The sequence below is a fragment of the Hypomesus transpacificus genome, chromosome 2 (genome assembly GCF_021917145.1).
Source record: "Hypomesus transpacificus isolate Combined female chromosome 2, fHypTra1, whole genome shotgun sequence".
Taxonomy (NCBI): Eukaryota; Metazoa; Chordata; class Actinopteri; order Osmeriformes; family Osmeridae; genus Hypomesus; species Hypomesus transpacificus.
This window is the reverse complement of record NC_061061.1, coordinates 11,802,622-11,824,525: the sequence shown is the minus strand read 5'-3', so window position 1 is coordinate 11,824,525 and position 21,904 is coordinate 11,802,622. Positions and strand designations below refer to the sequence as shown.

The 21,904-nt window shown below is 47.6% G+C and overlaps 2 protein-coding genes across 2 annotated transcripts; both read left to right on the top strand.

The window, feature by feature from the left end:
- The first annotated feature begins 437 nt into the window (after positions 1-437).
- mdc1 (mediator of DNA damage checkpoint 1) lies at positions 438-10,933 on the top strand. The gene is made up of 12 exons (XM_047032374.1): positions 438-483; positions 860-995; positions 1,089-1,718; positions 1,879-1,957; positions 2,129-3,549; positions 3,639-3,689; positions 3,821-7,680; positions 8,106-8,252; positions 8,392-8,574; positions 8,717-8,842; positions 9,603-9,713; positions 10,194-10,933. The coding sequence occupies exons 2-12, from the start codon at positions 869-871 to the stop codon at positions 10,389-10,391; spliced, it is 6,933 nt and encodes a 2,310-aa protein (XP_046888330.1). The 5' UTR covers positions 438-483; positions 860-868; the 3' UTR covers positions 10,392-10,933.
- Positions 10,934-11,019: 86 nt separating this feature from the next.
- On the top strand, positions 11,020-21,904 carry si:dkeyp-77h1.4. Its single transcript, XM_047032386.1, has 11 exons — positions 11,020-11,424; positions 15,800-15,865; positions 15,992-16,012; positions 16,208-16,483; positions 16,892-17,012; positions 17,507-17,682; positions 18,040-18,179; positions 18,296-18,443; positions 18,862-19,037; positions 19,289-19,384; positions 19,466-21,904. Exons 2-11 carry the CDS (start codon positions 15,820-15,822, stop codon positions 20,600-20,602), a joined length of 2,337 nt encoding a protein of 778 aa, XP_046888342.1. The 5' UTR covers positions 11,020-11,424; positions 15,800-15,819; the 3' UTR covers positions 20,603-21,904.

Genomic DNA, 21,904 nt, shown 5'->3' with positions numbered 1-21,904 from the left:
ATTATTCCCTAAAAAGAGGATTATATTATTATCCTATAATGTACCACTCGTGGAATAACAAATATTGATAGTGTCATGTGGATGTCTGATGATATTGATAAACAACAATATCAACACATACTCATTTTAATACTGATGGAATACAAAATGATCAATGGTAACAGATAGGCAGAGTTGCATTATCAGCATTCTGATGAATCGAAAAGAACACGCACATTTCACAAAACACGCCCATAGTGCACGCCTCCTATGATGTCCAAGCGCGAAAAAAAAAGTTGAACGTTGGTGTGCGGTATCTTGATATAATCTTAGTCCAACCAAATTCATCCATATTTTGAATGGCATTGTAGTACCCAATAGCTACCTAGCTAATCTTGACGGACGTTTGCTTTGACCAATTGGCTGTTGAGTTCAAAGAGGCGGGTCTATTTTTCTTCAGGAAGTGGTCACTACAATCACTCGTTTCTGGGGCACTCAACAAGGGTAAGTGTTTTCTTGTTTTTAAGAGAAATATGCTTGTTATATCCAATTTCAAGTAGATGCAAGGTAAGAAAAAATGTGAATGCACAGTTTCCATCACTTGATTGATCTAGGTAACGCACTGTGGCATTAGCAATCTCGACATAAAAAGTTCATTTGCATATTACGCGACCTAGCTTACGCTTAGTAACTGACCACAGCGAAACCGTAATTAACTAGCAATATATCTAAAGCCTACAGTAGCAAAAAGCGACCTGCTGCGGTGTTTAATCATTGAATCAACTATTCGTGTCTGGCTAGTTAGCATGCTTTGGCCTCTGAAAACAGCATAAACAACTTCGATTTGAGACAGCTAATGTATACCACCCTTTTATATCAGTGGTAGCTAATGGATGCAACTCAGCAGATCCTCGATGACTCAATATTGGAGTCAGAGGAGGAAGAGGAGGAGAAGACGAGAGGAGAGCCACTGGCTAAACTCAGAGTGTTCAAGAACTTGCACATCCCTGAGACAGGTGACTCCAGTCTTTTTGTTTTACCTAATTTTTTAACAGTCAATAGGATCACCCTCAACTCTCAACTCACTGATGTTCTGTTATCTCCTTCAGAGCTGCCTCTCTACTTGGGAGAGAATGTGTTGGGTCGAGATCCTATCACCTGCTCCCTGCCTCTCCCTGCCTGCTCTGTATCAAAGCAGCACACCATCATCTCCATCTCCGTCTCCCGTGGCAAAGGTCGTCGTGGCAACGCTGCCATGGAAGCGCTGGTTTGGGACCTGGGCAGCATGAACGGAACACGTAAAGGCAGGATCAAACTGACCCCTCACGTCCGCTACGCTCTCAGCCAGGGAGACAGTCTGGTGGTAGCTGACATCCCGTGTCAGTACACCAGCTGCCCTGTGGACAAAAGGGCTGACCTCAGAGACAAGCAGAGCCCTGGGAAGAAAGCCCCTAGGAGGAGAGCCACGATGGGGGACGTTAAGGGGAAGGACCATCTCAGAGAGAGTTTCCAGAACCAAAGTCTGGGAGCAGAGACTAGCACAGACGCAGAGGCAAACGTCAACGGGGCGATTGATGAAACGCCTGTTGTGGGTCCGTCAACAAAGTGTAAGATACCGTCCCGGACTGAGCCGCTGGCTTTGGGAAACGAAACGCCGCGGCCAGAGGAGACTCTGGTGCCTGCGTCCGATTCTGATGGAGAACGAGAGCAAAGGAGAAAGAGAAATCAGACGTTCATAGGTAAGGACTTTTTAATTAATTCAGCGTGTTGGATTTCCACGTTTCCATCCATGTTCCATGTTTATGTATCCATGTTTAATGGATGGTTATCTAGATAATAGTAATGGTTATCTGGTTATCTAGTTACTCTCCGTCTCTCTCGATCCTAACTTCTTGTCAGTGTCAGATTCAGACTCCCACAGGTCCAGTCCCAACTGTTCAACATTCCTGAGTCCAACAAGCCATGTCATTCCTGAGAGGTAAGCTACTCTCTACATCCAAACCAACAAAATAACTTGCATTGATGTGTTGCCTCACACAAAACATATTTTCATGTTGGGATTCCTTCTACAAGGACCTTTGATCACAGGATATTTATAAAGCTCTCCCTTTACTAAAGGTTTGATTTTTTTTTTTTTTACCTTTAACAGCCCCATCACTCCCTCCTCCGCTCAACACAAACCCAGTAAAAGAGTCATCTCCAGTGAAGAGGAGAAAGAGGCTGATCTAGTGAGACAGCAGCCAAGCATCAAAAGGGCACAGGTGATCGTGGATGACAGCCAAGAGCAGCAGGAGGCGGAAGAGAGAGAGAGGGGAAGAGTGGCACCAGGAGGACGGGCGATCAAGCCAATAACAAGCGGAGAACCGGAAGTGTCCGTGGAGCCGTCAAACAATGTCAGCGTTTCAACAGGAGACGTATTACCTCTCAGGTTTGAGCTGAACATGGACAGTGACACTGATGTGGAGGAGGAGGCAGGGCCATCGGGCCCTGCAGGTATCCAGGCTCCTGTGACCTTGAAGGAAGCAGCTCCCCTCCCAACACATCTCCAAACGGACCCTGAACACTTCCACATGGACAGCGATACTGATGTGGAGGACGACGATACAACGGAAAACGTCTCAGATCTGAAACCTTCCCCTGATAGATCAACATCTCATATATCACCTGATCGTGCTCCAGTCGTACCTCCCTCTGACGGGCATAGGTCACCTGATCGTGCTCCAGTTATCCACCCATTGGACATCCATCCAGACAGTGACACAGATGTAGAGGAAGATGATGTGACGTCAATCAGTCTTACCAGGGTAACCTCCACATCACATCAGGCAGACCCACCAGCTGACCGTCCCTCCCCAGCCCAGCCAATGGGATTCCACCTAGATAGTGACACGGATGTAGAGGATGAAGAAGATATGGACTCCAGAAAAGGAGACAAAACTTCTGGAACAGAGGAAACTCATTGCAGAACAGCTCCAGATTCTAGGTCGTCCACCGCAGCTTCCGAGCTGCACTCTGACAGTGATGAAGAGAACATTGTAGATACTTCCAGTGGTAAACCTACAGATGTTGCTTCTGACACAAAACCATTAATCGCATTTGACCCAAGAGCTGAAGAGCTGGAGATCTTATCTGATTCTGACCTGGAGGAAGATGCCTCTATAATCTCTACAGCAACAAAGCCTGTATCATTATCATCATCACCACCAGTCAGGATTCCATCAGCTGCCTTGGCAACCGCTGGTGTTACCACGACGACCACACTTGATGTGTCTGACTCTGACACGGACACAGAGGCCGTGGAGGAGTTGGAGCCCAGGTCTGAGGGTCTGCCCGACCCTGCTGGGGGTCTGCCCAGCCCTGCTGAGGGTCTGCCCGAGCCTACTGAGGGTCTGGTTGACCCTGCTGACTTCAGGATGGACAGCGACACTGACGTGGAAGATGAGGAGGCTGGTCCGGAGGGGGCTGGGGCTCTGCTGATCCGAAGCCCGTCCAGAGAGAAGGCTCCTGGGGGGACATCCTGGGCCGTCCCTCCTCCCCCCCAGACGTGCTCCACCGCTCCTGCATCTACAGGTAATGTAGACTCACGGTTGGATTATTTACATTATTTAAAAACGAGACTTCTTTTACCCCCATTCACTTTTCTTCTTCTGTTTCCATAGTGGAGGAGATGGAAACTCAGGACTTCCATAGTTCTCCAGACCCCTTCAGACGTAAGTTTTCTTACTTGTGTCACAGCCTAGAGATGTCAGAGAGGCCAGCGTCAAAGCTATCATCCCAGATGGAAACAGGAAGTGAAAGCGTTTGTGTGACCTCTGACCTGTCTTCTCTGCTCCTCCCCCAGGCCCTTTCCCACCTCCATTGAGGCCTGTGGTCTCCTCCTGCTCTGACAGCCAGGAGGACGACGACTTCATCGTGGCTGAGACCCAGTCCTTTGTGTTAGAGGGCCGGGACCACCCAAGCAGTCTACCGGAAGACCCCACCACCCTGGATGCCACTCAGCCATACGACATGCAGCCCTCGACCGCAGACGACCAGGATTACCAGGGCGAGCAGAGCTGCCGCGATGGCTCCTTCAAGCTGGGTCTGTCAAACAGTAGCAAACGCCATATCACCCCTCACGGGAACGTGGAGCTGGCAAACACCCAGGCGTATGGGAACACGTCTTCCCAAGGGAGGGTTTATCCGGAGGGGGATTCCGACCAGGAGGCCACCCAGGCCTATGGAGGTGACAGCAAGGAGTCCTCTGAGCGGTCAGGGAGGGGGGGGAGGCAGGAGGACTTTGCATTGGATGCCACACAGGCGTATGCGTCACTGCCCTGCGAGGAGGGGGGAGGGGAGGAGAAGGAGGAAGAGGAGGAGTCTACAAACTTAGTAACTGCTGAGACCCTGCCCTTAGATGATGATGATGATGATGATGATGATGAAGAGAAAACACAGCCTCTGGAGCTCCCAGCTGCGAGCGAACTTGCTCCAGCTGAAACCCTGCCCATGTCAGCCTGCGAGGAAGAGGACGATCTACTGGGACCCGAACCGTCTGTCCCACTGAGGCGAGGAAGGTCCAGAGGGCAGAAAGAAGATAAGGAAGAGGACGCCCAACCTGACCAGGTGACGACCCAGTCGTACCTCTCTGAGACTCTGCCCATGACAGATGCAGCAGAGGACAGCGATGGGGATGATGAAGAAACTGAGGAAGAAGCCGTTGTAGGAACTCTGAGAAGAAGAAGACCTAGACCGCTGGAGGAAGAGGAGGAGACGCAGCTAATCACTACTTCAGACCTTCTATCGGCTGAAACCCAGTCCGTGTCCTGTCATGAAACGGAGAAGGAGGAGGAGGAAGAGGAGGTCTCTAAACTGTCCGTGGTGAAAGCAAGGGGGAGGCCTCAAAAAGCAAGAGAGGCCAAAGCTGGCCCATCTGGTGTCAGTGGCAGACCTGCGAGACGGAGGGTGACCAGGGGACAGAAGAAGGAGGAGGAGAAGCTGGAGGATTGCAGCTCCGACCCTCCAGAAAGACAGACGAGAGGGAAGAAAAAGGCTGTGAAGACCATCAGGACCAGGAGCAGCAGAGGGAGCAGCAGAGGGAACGCTGGGACTCAGGAGGAGGAGGACAGTGAGGAAGAGGTGGTTGAGCTGACTAGACGAGGAAGAGGTAGAAGAAGCAGGAAACAGATCAAACAGGAGACTGAAGAACGAGAAAGACTGGACAGGGAACAGAGGGAGAGAGAGGAGATGATCGAACGTGAGAGGAAGGAACAAGCTGAGAAGGACAGATTGCGAAAGGAAAAAGAAGAGGCGGACAGGAAAGAGGCAGAAAAAAAGGAAAGGATGGAGAGAGAGATGAGGGAGCTGGAGGAAAGGGAGAGGCTTGAAAGAGAAGAGCAAGAAAGACTGGAAAAAGAGAAAGAAGAGCAAGAAAGACTAAAACGGGAGGAGAGAGAAAGGTTGGAGCGTGAGAGGAAGGAAAAGGAAGAGGCAGAAAGATTGGAGCGTGAGAGGAAGGAAAAGGAAGAGGCAGAAAGATTGGAAAAGATAAGGAAGGAAAAAGTTGAGGCAGAAAGACTGGAAAAGATAAGGAAGGAAAAAGAAGAGGCAGAAAGACTGGAACAGATAAGGAAGGAAAAGGAAGAGGCAGAAAGACTGGAAAAGATAAGGAAGGAAAAAGTTGAGGCAGAAAGACTGGAAAAGATAAGGAAGGAAAAAGAAGAGGCAGAAAGACTGGAAAAGATAAGGAAGGAAAGAGAAGAGGCAGAGAGACTGGAAAAGATAAGGAAGGAAAAAGTTGAGGCAGAAAGACTGGAAAAGATAAGGAAGGAAAAAGTTGAGGCAGAAAGACTGGAAAAGATAAGGAAGGAAAAAGAAGAGGCAGAAAGACTGGAACAGATAAGGAAGGAAAAGGAAGAGGCAGAAAGACTGGAAAAGATAAGGAAGGAAAAAGTTGAGGCAGAAAGACTGGAAAAGATAAGGAAGGAAAAAGAAGAGGCAGAAAGACTGGAAAAGATAAGGAAGGAAAAAGAAGAGGCAGAGAGACTGGAAAAGATAAGGAAGGAAAAAGTTGAGGCAGAAAGATTGGAAAAGATAAGGAAGGAAAAAGAAGAGGCAGAAAGACTGGAAAAGATAAGGAAGGAAAAAGAAGAGTCAGAAAGACTGAAGCAGGAAAGGGAAGAGCAAGAAAGAGCAGAAAAAGAAGAGAAAGAAAGATTGATGGAAGAAGAGAAGAAAAAGTTGGAGAGAGAAGAGAAAGAAAGATTAGAGCAGCAGTTTGAAAGGATGGAAAAGATAAAGGAAAAAGAAGAACAAGAAAGGCTGGAACGGCAAAGGCTTGAGAAAGAAAGAACGGAGAGAGAGGTAGCAGAAAACAAAAGATTGGAAAAAGAGCGGGAAGAAAGGCTGGAAATGGAAAAGAAAGAAAAAGAAGAGAGAGAAAGAAAGGAGAGAGAAAAGAGCAAACAGGAAGAGAGAAAAAGACTGAAAGAAACAGAAAAGGAAAGAAAGCAGACGAAAGAGCAGAGCCGGGATAAAGAAAAGGACGACAACGCTGCCAAAACATCCACAAGGGCTCGAAGAGCAACCAGCAGAAGAACCGCCGCTGAGCCACCAACCGCAGAAGCAGAACCTGCGGTTCCACCCAGCACAGGCATCCAGAGGACCAGATCTCGCTCCGCCTCAGTCAGCTCTGAGCAGTCCACCTCCAGCGTTTCCACACAGGAGAGTAGGGGGAGAGGCAGAGGGAGAGCAGGGAGGAACGACTCCCCGACGGCCTCCACCGACCCTCACCCGCCCGACGGCGACAGGAGGAGGAGGAGGAAGACGCTGGTTACCACCGTGGAGGACCTTCTCTCCGGCGATGTTCCTGCCCAGAGAACACGCTCTCGCTCAAACTCGACCAGCTCCCTCAGCTCCGAGGTCTCAGCCTGCAGCGTCAGCTCCCAGGGCCGAGGGGGAGGCAGAGGAAGAGGGAGGAGGACCCAAACTAACGACTCCCATCCTCCTCTGAGCAGCCAGGACGACCAGGCCTCAGCCCCCAAGCCCACAGCCAGGGGGAGGAGGAGCAGGAAACCAGAGGAGTCCCAAGAAACGGCTCATGACGTTGGTTCGCAACCCGACAGGGAGAAGGTAGAGTCTCAAGAGCCTGCCTCCACTAGGGGGCGACGGAGAGCCAAGAATAACAACGAGCCTACTGCGGCATCTGCTGAGGAAGGACAAACAACCCAGGTGGGGGGAGGAGCCAGAGAAGACCTCCAGTCTAAAGGTAGAGGCGTAGGAAAGTTCCAGAAAGATATCAAACCTGAAGAAAGTGAAAGTTCAAGAGGAAAGGGGAGAAAGAGGGAACTAGAAAAAGATGAAGAGGAAGTAGAGGAAATGAAGTTCAAGATTCCCCGGAGGACGGGCAGGGGGCAGCAAGGAGGGGGAAAGGGGACTGGGGGAAAAGACAAAGAGAAGGAAGACATCGTGGAGAAAGAGGAGCAACCTGCTCCCATCCCTGTTGGTAGGAAAGGTAGAACGTCCTCCGATCAGGGAAAGAAGAAGAGAGAGAGAGACGAGGCCACACAGAAGGATGGAAGTGAGAACATGGAGGAGGGAGGGAATGGTGTGCTGGAGACCAAAGCCAGAGGGAGGATGCCCGTGGCCCAGGGGAAGAGCGAGCCGGAGGAGGAAATGACTTCTTCTTCCAACACAGTGGACCAGCATGCTGGCTCAGAAGAGGTATGTCTGTCTCTCTGTCAAATCTGTGCTCTCACAATCGGCCATCCTAGAGAATCAATAGCCGTTGAAGACACTTCCCTATTTCCCCCCTGATTGGTTGTCGGCCTTGAAAAGCGATATCAGTTAAGTAGACAAGGAGTCAAATGAACAATGCGTTAGACGGGGTCATCCTTTGAGAAGGAAAGCGTTTACCTTGGCCCGAGGTTTTTGTTCCTGGGTCCTTCTCTGAGTCAGGCTTTTTTATTTCGCAAACCACAATGATGGACTTCAATTAACATGAGGGAGTGCAGAGGGTCCACGCTAATGAAGGAAGTGGTCCACCGTCTGCTCTCATTTCCACTGCACTGTATGTTAATGACTAATGACCTCCGTCTCTATCACTTCCTTCCTCTTTCCTTAATGCCCCCCCCCCTCCCCTCCCCCAGACCCCCACAGGGGAGAAGTCTCGTAAGCGAGCTGCCCCTCTGGACTCCCCCGTAGCGAAGGCTGCCCGGCTCTCCTCCTCCCCCGCTTCCTCGCAGGCGTCCCCTGGGTCTGTGCGTCGAGCCCGGCCCACCGACCAGACCGTCAAGGTGTGTGAACGGCTGTTCCTGTGTGCCCGGCATTAAAGCTTGAGCCGCTTTTTGAGGTCGGAAACATGAGTCAATAATCTCTCGTTGTATTTTTTATTTTTTTTCATCTCTCGTCCACTCTCTCTCCCTCCCTCCTCAGGTTTTGTTCACCGGGCTGGTGGACGAGGAGGGGGAGAGGGTGGTGTCTCGCCTGGGGGGTAGCATGGCGAGGGGCGTGGCCGACATGACCCATCTGGTGACAGACAAGGTGCGCCGTACTGTCAAGTTCCTGTGTGCCATGGCCAGAGGTGTTCCTGTCGTCACCACCGATTGGCTGGACAAGGTAACCCCTCACACAGCAGGATGCACAATAAGCTCTGGATTTGCTTTCACACATTCATGTGAACCCACACACACACACATTATCTGTAAACCTAATCACACACACACACACCCACACACGCCCTCCTCTCTTTGTGCGTTAGAGTGGGAAGGCTGGAAGCTTCCTGTGTCCTGATGGCTTCCTGGTGAAGGATGCAGAGCAGGAGAAGAAGTTCAGCTTCTGTCTCCAGGACTCTCTGAGAGCTGCCAGCCAGCAGCGTCTCTTACAGGTACAAGCTCTCTCACCGCTCTTGCTCTCTATCTCTCTCTCTGTTTCTCTTTCTCTCTCTCTCTCTCTCTCTCTCTCTCTCTCTCTCTCTCTTTCTCTCTCTTTCTGTTTCTCTCTCTCTCTCTCTCTCTCTTTCTCTCTCTCTCTCTCTCTCTCTGTGGATATGACCCTATATGTGAAAGATGTACTGACTCACACCCTGTTGGAGAGGTTGTAGGCAAACGATAAGTCACCAGTCCAGTAAATCAAGTCTTGCTTATCCTCCATTGGGTTTATGTCTTTACAGACGTATTACTCCCCTACCCCCCAACCCCACCCCTACAGAGCAGACATTAACAAAGTGGTCCATGTTCTCCATGCCCTGGTCTGTCTCTCCTCTCTGACATTAGCTCTAATGCAGTGCTTATGTTTATGTAGGTACTCCCATTAGCCTAGTTCTAACTGAGCAACCATGCAATTATCTCTCTCTTTACTCTAATTATCTCACTTCCTGAAAACCCTCTTCAGAGTCTCCAACTATTGGCATGTTGTTGTGCTAAACCTAATAACAAATGAATTAACTCATGGCTGTGTGTTTTGACTAAACGTGTTGATGTAATGAAGATTACAGTTTGTGTAAGATCAGGCATTTTTTTGCGCATACCCCCATTGACCCCTCTCTTTTTAACTCTGTCTTTCTCTCCTATCTGTTTCTCTCTCCTGTCTGTCTCTCTCTCTCCTGTCTGTCTGTCTCTCCCTCCCTCCCTCCCTTCCTGTCTCAGGGCTATGAGATCCACGTGACCAGGTCTGTGAAGCCAGAGCCAGCCCAAATGAGGGACATCATCTCCTGCAGTGGAGCCCATTTCCTCCCCAAGATGCCCTCCGCTCACAAGGTACCGCTGACGGCCGCAACGTTTTGGTTCCATCGTCCACGAAACTGCAGTCAAAAAGAAAGATGATGTCAGTGTTTCTGAGTAAACTGGTCCCATAGAGGAACTGGTCAGACTCACGTTATTTACAGTCTTATATGGAAATACAGCTCTGGAAACAATGAGATGACCTCATCAATGGGTAAAATTGGCCACTGCACTTTTACCTCTCTGTTCTAAATTGTCCTTGTCAACATTTTTCTTTTCTTTTTTTATGAAAGAAAAAGGTGCAGTGGTCCCGCAATTTTTCCAGAGCTGTATATATCGTGTTTTTAACTCTTTCTCTAACCCTGCCTCTGTCCCCGGCTCCTCCCGGCTCCTCCCTGGCTCCTCCCTGGCTCCTCCCTGGCTCTTCCTGGCTCCGCCCTGGCTCCGCCCTGGCTCCGCCCTGGCTCCTCCCTGGCTCCTCCCTGGCTCCTCCCCGGCTCCTCCCTGCTCCTCCAGGCTCAGACAGTGGTGGTCTCCTGTGAGGAGGACCAGGCGTTGTGCGCCCCTGCCCTCGCCGCCTCTCTGCCTCTCCTCAGTGCTGAGTTCCTCCTCACAGGGGTCCTCCAGCAGACAGTGGACCTACACGCCCACGCCTTGCCCGCCTCCACCAAGCCCCAGACAGGGGGCCGGGGCCGGGGCAAGAAGAAATTGTGACGTTAGGACCACAAAGCGATCAAAAGCCCATGAGACTGAATATCATATACTAGAAAATAGCCGTGTGTGTGTGTGTATGTATATATATATATATATACAGACATTGACTAAATGAACAGGTATGGATGTGTCTATAATATATAAGGGTATATAATCTCTATACCCTGTGATGGCATTGATGATTGTGTTTTCATAACAATATGAGAAGATTCTTGTTGATGGGACAGTTTGAGAACATGCAGAGAATTGTGGGGGAAGTACTCTTGCTGTAGACTAATTGCGCCAATGAAGAATGAGAGAGGTAGAGAGGGTTTACGACAACACGGATAAAAGATGAATATCATCTATCCCTCCTACTTCTTCGTCTAAATCATAGGCTACACACTGTCAGTTATTGCAATAAACCTTGTGCCTATTTTATGAGCCATCAAGAGATTTACACCATCAGATACGGTTTAAAGTAAGCCATTTACTATCTCCTTTAGTTTTACAAACACCTCGTGTTAATGCTGCTCGTTTATCAATTTTGACATAGGATGTTTACATTTGAAATAAATATTTTGTAGCGATTTGACGTTTTGATATGATTTTTTATACAGGCCAATCAGTGCCAAATGCCGTATTTTCGTCCTTTCAGATCCTCAAATTGTGGATATTGAGTGGACACTAAAATATCACCGGCTATATTTATATTTGTCCTGATGGATCTTTCAACCAATTCATTGTGTACATTATGTTGCTCAACATGAGTCACACGAACCGTTGACCCAGACGCTACTTTGGGTCAGGAATCCGATATTTGCCGACACTGCTCGAGCTCTTCCGGCGCTGAGCAGAGACCGACATATTCTGAGCATCTTCCAAATGTTCAGTCATAGTAGTCAAGTACTGCTCTTGGGGGGGCGAGGTTAAGAGCGAGGGTGTCGACAAGAAAAGATACATTCATCAGTGGATACGGCAAGATTTCGTCTGTCAGAAACTCTACAGGGGTTTTGATTAACGGCGATACTGGAGGCTTATTGTCCTGTCAGGGGTAAGTCTCCGGTTTTATATGTGTTTCATGGATAAAACTGTGTCTGGTGGTGTACGGGTTAAATTCTGCAGTTTTTGGTAAGGTGCTTTTATCGGCTGTCCAGATATATTTTGCTTTCTGTTGGAGTTTTTCACCCTTAATCATGTAACGTGACAGCGATTTCCAGAACAATGCTTCACCCATTTGAAAATTATCATCTTCAGACTTTGCGCTTCGTCGGATTCAAAGATGACGGGACACACATTTAATTATGCATGAGCCTTGATTTAGACTGCTTTAAGGGTTGGTAAATAAATTGATATTAGTTTAAAAAAATGAGTTGAATAATTAGCCAATAGACTTGCTACCCAACCCTATCTACATTTAAGTCGAATTGCTTGTCACTTATTTCTGGAAAATATCTTAAACGGCTGTCGAAATATACCATCGTAAATAGTCATTTACCGAAGCAAGAATATACCGATAAAGCTTTTCACTGGTAGCCTATAGCCTGCTGAGAAATATGTAATTTTCGATCAATCCTCTTAATTTGTAGCGCATATTAATGCAGAGAGCCCCCCATTGGCCTATATTTCATATTTTTTAACACTTTAACACTTACTGATTTTATTTTTGTTGATTTGACTACAAATCGAGATCTTCTCTTATTTGTGAATGTTTCGTTTTGGGGTCTTTCGAAAAGAGAAGGAACCGGTTCTGATTCTCTGTGCCGCCCCCCAGCCCCACAGTCGGCTATGTTAGTGACATACAGTGGCCTATGTCGGTGCTGCAAAGGCCAGCGGGACATGCCAAAAATCATCTGGTCATCATCCCATTCCTCCCACACAGCCTAATCTCGAGTTTTATATTGTGCATTCATTGAACTGAATTGTCTCATTGGTTGGCTATATCAACATCTAATTACGGCGTCTAAATATCATGAAAAAAAATCAAAGTAATCGCATGTCATGGGGATTATTCCTTAAAGCCAAAAATCTAGTTGATGAATCGTAAAAAAAAAAAGAAAAAGCCTTACCAGTGCTCTTACTTCCATTATCTCCTGCTGAACAAGAGTTTTGGAGCAGAGCAGGATGGCATGCCTGAGACAAGGTGAGAATATTAAGATTCCTCCCTTTTGGCTCTCAATCCTTCTGCTTCCCAGGCCCAATCCATCATCCCTTTTAGCGTTGGCAGCACTTTCATGCCAAGGAGCTGTGAACGCATCTTGTAAATCACTTCCTCCTTTTGTGTCCTTCCCTTCATGTCCACTGATATGAAATTACACGATGGCAGGAGGCAATACATCGGACGCCTGATGGAGTTCATCTTAACAGTCAGTTTGTTTCATGTCAGAGGAGACAAAGGCGACATGACCAAGACAGGAAGCACACATAAACATAACCGATGCACACCATTTCATCTCATGGTGCACATCACTTCTGTAGGCCACGTCCAGTAAACATTTAGCTACTCTGACATCCATGCTCTGCTCTCACAGTGCAGTCATATTCTTTTTACCTTCATGCTTTGCCCCCTGATTTATGGACATTTTGTCTTGTGAGAGAAGAGGGATATAGAAATTGTTTGCGTGTAGCCTATGTGTCTAGTACGTGTGTTTGCTTTGTTTTTGATTGGACACCTTTTTGCACTGTAGTTTCGTCTTTGGAATGGTTTGGGCTTGCACAGCACCAGGGTTATGCAAGATAAGAGGGAGATGGGGTATAAAGGAAGTAGGAAGAAGGAGAAATAGAGGTGTCTTTGTAGGGCGCCCACATCTGCAGTCATTGATGCCCTTTTCCGCCTCTTTATCGAGCTCAACAAAGACCTGCCTGTGACTAGAGTCTCGTGAGCTAAACTGAGGACAGGCGGAGTCTTTGAGTTCAGAGTGGGATGCTCTGACTAGGATTATGTAAGATAAGAGGAGGAGAGGGTGAAGGAGACATGAGGGTGAAGGGGAGAGAGAGAGAGAGACATGAGAGAGAGAGGGAGACATGAGAGAGAGAGAGAGAGAGAGAGAGAGATAATAAAGGAGAAAACCAGAATGCATTGACAGGTGAAAGTATGATAGATGTTTTGCAGGAGAAAAAGATCAAATGAGTAATAAGGAAGAGAGAGCAGTCAGGGAGGAAGAGTGGAGAGGAAAGTGGAAGAGTGGAGAGGAAAGTTGAGGAGTGGAGAGGAAAGTTGCTGAATAATGGAGATATGGAGAGAGAATGTGAGGACACAGGAAGGGTGACAAAAATAGCGAAGGAAAGGGGCGTCGGAGAGGGGCAGGCAAGAGTGATTGGACTGAAAGGGTAGGAGGGTGGGAGACTGAGGAAATTAGAGAGACAGAAAAAGTGGCTGAATGATGTGTCCGCTAGCCTGTGGTTAATAACACAAAGGACAGTGAAGGTGTGTGTGTGAGAGTGTGTGGGTGTGTGTGTGAGAGTGTGTGGGTGTGTGTGTGTGAGAGTGTGTGGGTGTGTGTGTGTGCAAGCCCAGTGGCTTGAGGACAAAAATGTTGTTTTGTGCCTCAACTTGTTTTTTTTCTTCTCAAATGTAGGAGAAGATCTTTAATTATCTGCTTGACAGGTTCTCTAGAAACAGCAGCCTATTTAGCCTTTTAATGTCCCATATGCTGATGAAGATGGGGTGAAAACACACACAAACACACCTGTCACTCTTTGGATGTCCCTATCCTGAGAGCCTATTTTAATCACTTCAATCTGTTTCATCATTTAACGTCTAAGGGGGAAAAAACCCCTGCTTGGTGTCAAATGAGGATTCGACCTGTTGAGAGAAACAGTATTTTCCGAAAATAAGAATTATAGACAGATGTTATTGAGTGAATGCGTTATTAAAGCTGTTATTTACTGCAGTAAGAAGGAGGATCTGAGGAGGAGTGCTAGTGGATTTCTTGGCAGAAGGACACTGTGATCAAGCCCTTGGTGCTGGTTTGTTCTGTCTTCTGGTTCAGCTGTAAAGCCAGGGGGCTGGTTGCCCAGTTTGTGGTGTGGTGCGCTGGGGTGTGGTGGGCTGGATCAGGATCAGAAACGGAAAGATATTAATTATGACATTATGGCATCAAATGTTAATTATTACTGAATGCTTTCCTGTCAGTGTATGTGGAATGCAGAGATTATTTAGTGTGTTCTTCTAATGATACACACACCCCTTTCATTCTTATAGTACGGCTTGATTTACGTGTTTTGACTGCATTGTTCACAACAAAAGCATCTGTACTCCTGTTTTGATTCAACCTGATTATCCGTGGGTGTAAGAGCAGTGGTCGTTCCAGCTGTTTCCTGGCTCTCCAGCCCCAAACTGTACATTTCAAACTGCAGCAACATCCCAAAGCATGAAACACTTGACGTTGTGAACCCGAAGCCTCAGCGCTACGCAAAGATAGCCCACATCATCATAATCCTCTCAACGCTCCAATTAATCAAGATTCTTCATCACTCAGCACCTTCTCCGGGTCCTGTGTAAATGTGTCGCTCAGTCGTGCCCAAGCCTCATTCTCTAAAATCGCCATCACCTCACTGTTCCTATTACAGAACCCATGAACTATTTGTACGTTTTAATTCAGGCATCATCGTGGACACCTTGTCGATAGACGGCACCTGCTGATGATTCAGATCTCTTCGGGATGAACACAAACACATCCCAATGTGTCTTTAGAGGGCAGGCATTGTATCCACCCCATGTTCCATTAAAACCCCTCTTTATCTGTGGCCTATTTTAATTAAAAAAAAATTATTTTAAATTGAAATGAGGCAGCCTGTTAAGCAGCCTTTCCACATTAGATAGCTTTTTGAATAACGATCTAAATACACTGCAGGCTATTGTTCTAGTTAAAAGAGCTGGGTACATGTGATATATCTGTAGATTTCTTGGCGTAAAAAAGAAAAGAAAAAATTAGACGTAGCCTGATTCAGACAGATGAGGGAGAGAGAGCGAGCGAGCGAGAGAGAGAGAGAGAGAGAGAGAGAGAGAGAGAGACACAGAGAGCGAGAAGAGAGAGAGAGAGAGAGCAAGCGACAGAGAGACAGAGAGAGACAGACAGAGACAGGAGAGAGCGAGAAAGAAAGAAGGAAAGAAAGAGAGGAAATGGAGACACGAAGAAAGAGGAAAGACTTTGAAGAAGCACTTGTCAACAAATGTCACCGATGGATGATGTCACTAGAGTGTTCTCTGAGTGTCTAGAAGTGGCGAGGCACAATCAGTCAGCTACTGCAGTCTCATCCAAGCCCCATCCTAGCCCACACCATCAACAAGGACGAACAGACAGGAAGAAAGAGTAGGGATGCCAAAGAAGCACACAGAAGAGGTGACTCAGACAAAATGGAGAGGGAAGAAAGGGGGAAAAAAAAGTACAACCTTTCAGTCTAATTCTTTTTTTCTTTCTTTACAGACACATCAGATTCAGTCAAGATGAGGACAGTCTTTGTGGCTGTATTCAGCGTGCTGCTGGGCACAGGTGTGTCCATTAATAATGCTTCATGTGCTCCTACTAATAGATTAACTGTGTGTAGGCCAATGCATTATAACAACCAAAATAAAGTGAGATAAATGTAATAATGACCTTCTTGCTCTTTGTTCACAGCTCTTTCTGCCCCTGTCAAAGGTATGCTAGCTATCATCGATGCTTTGCCTGTTTTTAGGCTACAAAACCATGAGCCACAACAGTAGGAATCACATACTTTTTCTCAGTTATGTTCAAGTTCACTCACTGAATCTTTCCCTTTTTTCCCCACCCTCTCTCGCATCGCTTCCTCCTCTCTTCCATACCCTCTCACCCCTCACCCCCAACCATCTCCAGTCAAAGAAGAGTTGAAAACCATGTTCCTAGGGGAGGATTTCCAGATCCTACTACCCAGCCTAGCCGCCGATGTTGTGTTCCTACCCAGGAACACCCCGTCTGGGCCTGAGGTTCCTCTGATGACGGCTGGCTCCGTGGTCAACCCGCTCGCCAAACTCAACGCCATCGGCAGGCACCTGATCGTGTACGACCTCAAGGAGGAGCACGAAGGCTTGTACACGGTGAAGAACAACGAGAATCCCAACGACATCGAGCGCATCACGCTCATCGTCCGAGGTAGAGAATCAGGGCTTTCTCCGATAAGAAGCTCAGTACATTGTATAGGTCTTGTGCACAGTAACCACCCCGAGAATCGGCCCAACTGATGATGAGGGAGACACAGCAAAAGAGGTTAAGTGATGCTAAGAGATGGAAGCTGGTGCGTTCAGCGATGGCTGCTTGGAGGTGTTGCTCGTAGTGCCACGCTTACAGTGTTTATGGCAAGGAGGTGTGCAGAGTTTAACAGCATGTGGGCTTCACAAGGACATAATTATGCAGCTATTTAACCACCATCGCGTCCCTCCACCCTGCTGTTTCCCCATCTTTATCTTCTCCTCCTAAATTGTCCTGTCTTCCTACTTCCCCTTCCCTGTCCTCCTAGATTGCTCTATATTTATCTGCCTCCCCCTCGCTCTTTTGTCTTAGACTGTTCCGTGGAGCAGAGTGTGAAGTACGGGGACAACTACCACATCCAGTTGGCGGGGGTGACCCCCCCCATCACTCTGGAGTTCAGGCACATTGCTATTGAGGCCAACCAGACCAACAGGTATTTGGTTAGAATAGGTTATAGGGTTGAAATAAGTTGTATGTGCATTTAGGGTTAGTATAGTGTATTATTTATTGTTATCTGTATATATTTAAAACGTTTAAGTATCAGGGTTGGTATAGAGGATTATTTATTGCTATCTGTATATTTAGGAAGTTTTACTTATTTAAGCTCAGCATAGATGTAAATGATGTTCTGTGTACTTACATGTTATGTTATGCCAGGTGCTTGCGTTGTCTTGTCTTAATAATTTCAGTGCCCAGTCTGACCTTGTGTTGTTCTGTGTACCTGACAAATAAAAACACTTGACTTGACTTGTCACACAGCTCTGCACAAAAAACCCACAACTTAAACACTTCTTTAGGAAAAGGTATTCAATCATTTGTTTTCTGTGGGTAATAGCTAATAGGTTGTTGTTAGGGTGTATCTGGGATAGTCTGCTGATGCTGTCTGCTGGCTAGCATGTACGAGAGCTGCTGTCTTCCTCTGTCCAGGCCTGCGTTGGTGCTGTTTACCCAGACTGGAGTGTCGAGGGACGGTTACCAGGGCCGTATCAGTGTCAGCGACAGGAAGGTCACCCTGAACGTGGCGACGGGCTCCGACGAGGGCAGCTACACAGTACGAGACGCTGAAGGGACAATCAAGAAAAAGGTGTGCCTCAATGTCAAAGGTGAGAGGATATTTTATTTCATTTTGCTTGTGATTCCAATCTATCGTCAGTCAGTCCATGTACAGCATTTTCGTTCCATGTCTACTTCCATGTCTCCTCTCTCTCTCTCTCTCTCTCTCTCTCTCTCTCTCTCTCTCTCTCTCTCTCTCTCTCTCGCTCTCTCGCTCTCTCGCTCTCTCGCTCTCTCGCTCTCTCGCTCTCTCGCTCTCTCGCTCTCTCGCTCTCTCTCTCTCTCTCTCTCTCTCTCTCTCTCTCTCTCTCTCTCTCTCTCTCTCTCTCTCTGTCTCTCTCTCTCTTCTCTCTGTGTTGATTGTAACAGCCCTCGCTTCACTCCCCCCCGTTCCTCTTCTCCCCCAGAGTACCAGAACTTCTTCAAACTGCCGTACGCCGGCACTTTGAAGATCAACCTTATCCACAACAGCTCCATGGTGCAGATCTTCTACACGCCCGACTACGACCTCAAACCACGTCTCATTGCCGACAAAGGAAATCTTGTGGTACAGCACCTTCCCCGCTAACATTCAAAAAGCCACACGTTTTGCCCTGGAGGTTTTTGTACAGCCCTTCTGTCAGGCATGTAGACGTGCTTCTCAATGTTTTTTCTCCTCGTCAGTTTCCCCGAGACCTGAGTCTGGAGGGTCGTCTGTCCCTGGAGGGCTCTGTGTGCATTCTGGAGCGACTCACGGGCAGCGATGCAGGACACTTTCAAGTCTCGGACACATTAGGTTTCCCGGTGTCCAATGTCTATCTTGAGGTGGAAGGTGTGAAAAGGGAGGTGGTGCGGGGATGGGTTGGGGTTGTGGGAGGGTGGGGGTGGGCTGGCTGGTATGGGGGTGGGAGAGGTATTGAATTAGAACTGTACGTCAATGTTAAATTAATCACAAAAGGAAGAAAATGAAAAGCTTGTCATGGAGAAGCCAAGTTTGCGTGTTTTTAACTGCAGCTTGAATTTAAAGTATTACAAAATGGATGAATAATTGATTCCATCTCTCCTCTGTCTGCCCTTCTCCCTCTGGTCTCATTCTCCCACACTCACTCACTCACACACTCACTCCCTGTCACTCCTCTCCTCCCTCTCTCTGCCTCGCTCTGCCTCTCTCTGCCTCGCTCTGCCTCGCTCTGCCTCGCTCTGCCTCGCTCTGTCTCGCTCTGTCTCGCTCTCCATCTTCGGTCTGTTAGCCTATAAGTTGCCTCCAGTGTACGTGGCAATCATCTCTCTGGTGGGCCTGTTGGCGTTCCTGCTGCTGGTGTGCCTGCTCTCCTGCCTGTTCAATGTCAGGAAGAGGGCCAAGAGGGCTGAAGCCCTGGAGAAGATCGCCCACAGCAAGGTCGACGACGGGGAAGCCTTCAGACAGGTCGGTTACAAACGTAAACCCAGATGCTCAACTCGTCAATGAGTAGCGTCACAAATTTGTGATCGTTGGAATGCGGGTCCCACAGCGTAACATCACAAATATGTGATTTCGAATATTTTCCGATAGACAAAAACTACACGACAAAACCTTTAGTAAGGCTTCAAAATGTGCTATTGAGGAGGCTAACAAGTAACACTAGCATGGTAGTAGCATAGGTTAGAGAAATCAACCGTGTGTTTGTGTGTTTGCAGGTGGTCAAGAACATCACACAGTTTAATGAAGACTCCAAGGGCCATTCTGTAGCCGACAATACGGATAAATCACAGAGCACTGAGGTGGACATTAAGGTGAACAAGTTTGAAAAAGGCTAGAATGTCATTGTTTCAGTGAACTGCTGTTTACTCACATCCTCGCTTCTTGTCATCCAGGGTCTGGAAGTATCTTCTAAGGAGGTTCTGGACGGGGCCAACCTGGAGACCAGTGACTCGGGGGTTGAGTTCAACACCACCGGGCTTCCTTTAGACACTGACACAGATGTCCCTGAACATTTCCTAGACTCTGAGGCTGTGAGCCTCTCTGCTGCCCACGAAACCAAAGCAAGTGCACCCCCTGCTCCGGAGTTCAAGCCCACCCCACTTCCTGAGGTTAAACCTAGCACACCTGCTCCTGTGGTTAAGGCTTCTCCAGTTCCTGAAGCAAAACCTAGCCCACCTCCAGTTATTAAATCTAGCCCACTTCCACAGGTCAAATCTAGTCCACCACCAGAGGTTAAATCTAGCCCCCCTCCAGTTATTAAGTCTAGTCCACCAACAGTTATTAAGTCTGGTCCACCTCCAGTTATTAAGTCTAGTCCACCTCCAGTTATTAAGTCTAGTCCACCTCCAGTTATTAAGTCTAGTCCACCACCAGTTATTAAGTCTAGTCCACCACCAGTTATTAAGTCTAGTCCACCTCCAGTTATTAAGTCTAGTCCACCACCAGTTATTAAGTCTAGTCCACCACCAGTTATTAAGTCTAGTCCACCACCAGTTATTAAGTCTAGTCCACCTCCAGTTATTAAGTCTAGTCCACCACCAGAGGTGAATAAAAGCCCTGAGCCAGCTGCTGAAACACAGCTGTTGGTAACCAAACCAGTGGACACCAAGCCCAGTCCAGTCCAGAGCCCAGACCGCAAACTGGTGCCAAGTCCCATCTCCAAGCCCAAAACACCTGAACCGACCCCGAGCCCAGAGCCTAAATTAACCACACCCCTGTCCCTTTCACCCAAGACGACTAAACCCCAACCACCTTCACCCAAGCTGGCTGTGACCCCCGACCCACCCAAACCAACCACACCAGAGCCGACTCCAACCACCAACGGTACCCTCGAACCCACACCCGAATCCAAGCCGGCCACAGACCAAGCCCCCGCCGATCTGATTGGAGGTTCATCTCCCAAAGCCACACCTCCTAAGACCCCGGAAGTGGAAGTGACAGCAGCCAAAGAGCCCCCCCTAGAGGTGAGCTCTGGTAGTCCTGCTCTCCAGGCCAAAGGGGATGACACCACCGCAGTCACAACCACCTGAGCACCATCCCTGCACAAGAAACCCCACCGATGGGTCCCCTCTATCACCACTGTAGACAAGCAAGCCCCCCCAACTAAATAAGGAAGTAATCACTGCTATGGGGGCGGAAGCTTAGGTTTAAACACGTGCTTGAAAATACTGTGGCTTGTTACAAAATCTCACATGAAACTAACACTCATTTATGGAGATCTGTTCTGTTAATGGATACGTTTCACATGATTATATACATTCTCTGACTTTTTTTCTAACTTTTTACGCTGCATACTCCTTTGTAAACTAGAGTATGACTGCCATGTCTGCAAACCAGATCCTTTGCAGAGTTTACAGTTGAAAAATATTCACCTAATTGAAATGCTTTGCAATGTGAAAAAAAAAAATGCAGTTAATGGTTTACACCTTATTAGTTAGCCTTGACTTCATTTGACGAGTGAAGCCATCTACTAAATGTTTTTGACCACCTCCATCTATGGAGACTTCTGAGAACCATCTAGATGCCTGTTCATCAGCATGTGGATTAACCCACCAAAAGCATGAAGATTCCATATTCTCAATGCCCCATTTTTTCAACCACGTTCAATCATACCCCTTGGCATGATGTTGTCACAGCTGCCAAAGGACTGTGACTTTGTACCATGGCTGAGCATCAAGCCTTCAGACTGGACTGGCCGAACGTTACCTAATCAAGACCAGTATCCAATGCTACTTTTCTGCTCTCATCAACATCACTTCTAAACATCTTCCGTATGGAGCATGACCAGCTAAACTGACGTACTAATATCTTCACTTCTGCCAGAACCAACCTCTTTAAAAAAAAAATCCTAATTGACTTTGTTTACAATCCTTCCAACCTGAGAGAAGTTCAAGTTTGGTCCTGGGAGCTTTTTACTCTTATTGTCCCATGGCGCCCATGACGACACCAGGCACCTCAATGGACCCCCTTCGGCCCAATGCATCATGGTAAATGTAGTGATTTTTAATAGACGGTCTGCCTAAACCTATGTGATAAGGGATATGGGCTCAGTTTAGATACTCAGATACCCGTCCCCTGCCTGCATAGTCTTTACTTCTTCTTTAAAAAGGAATAGGCTGATCCATGCATTTGCGTGCCACTATCTACACAAAACCAGATTTAGTAAATAGACAAAAGTGTTCTTCTCTAAATTTGTCCTCTGCAGTAATGCATGCTCTGCTCTTGTCGTTATATTACTACGGATCAAAACAAACCCCCCAAAGATATCTCTTTCTATCTCTCCCTGTCTCTCTCTCCCTCTCTCTCTCCCTGTCTCTCTCTTTCTGTCTCTC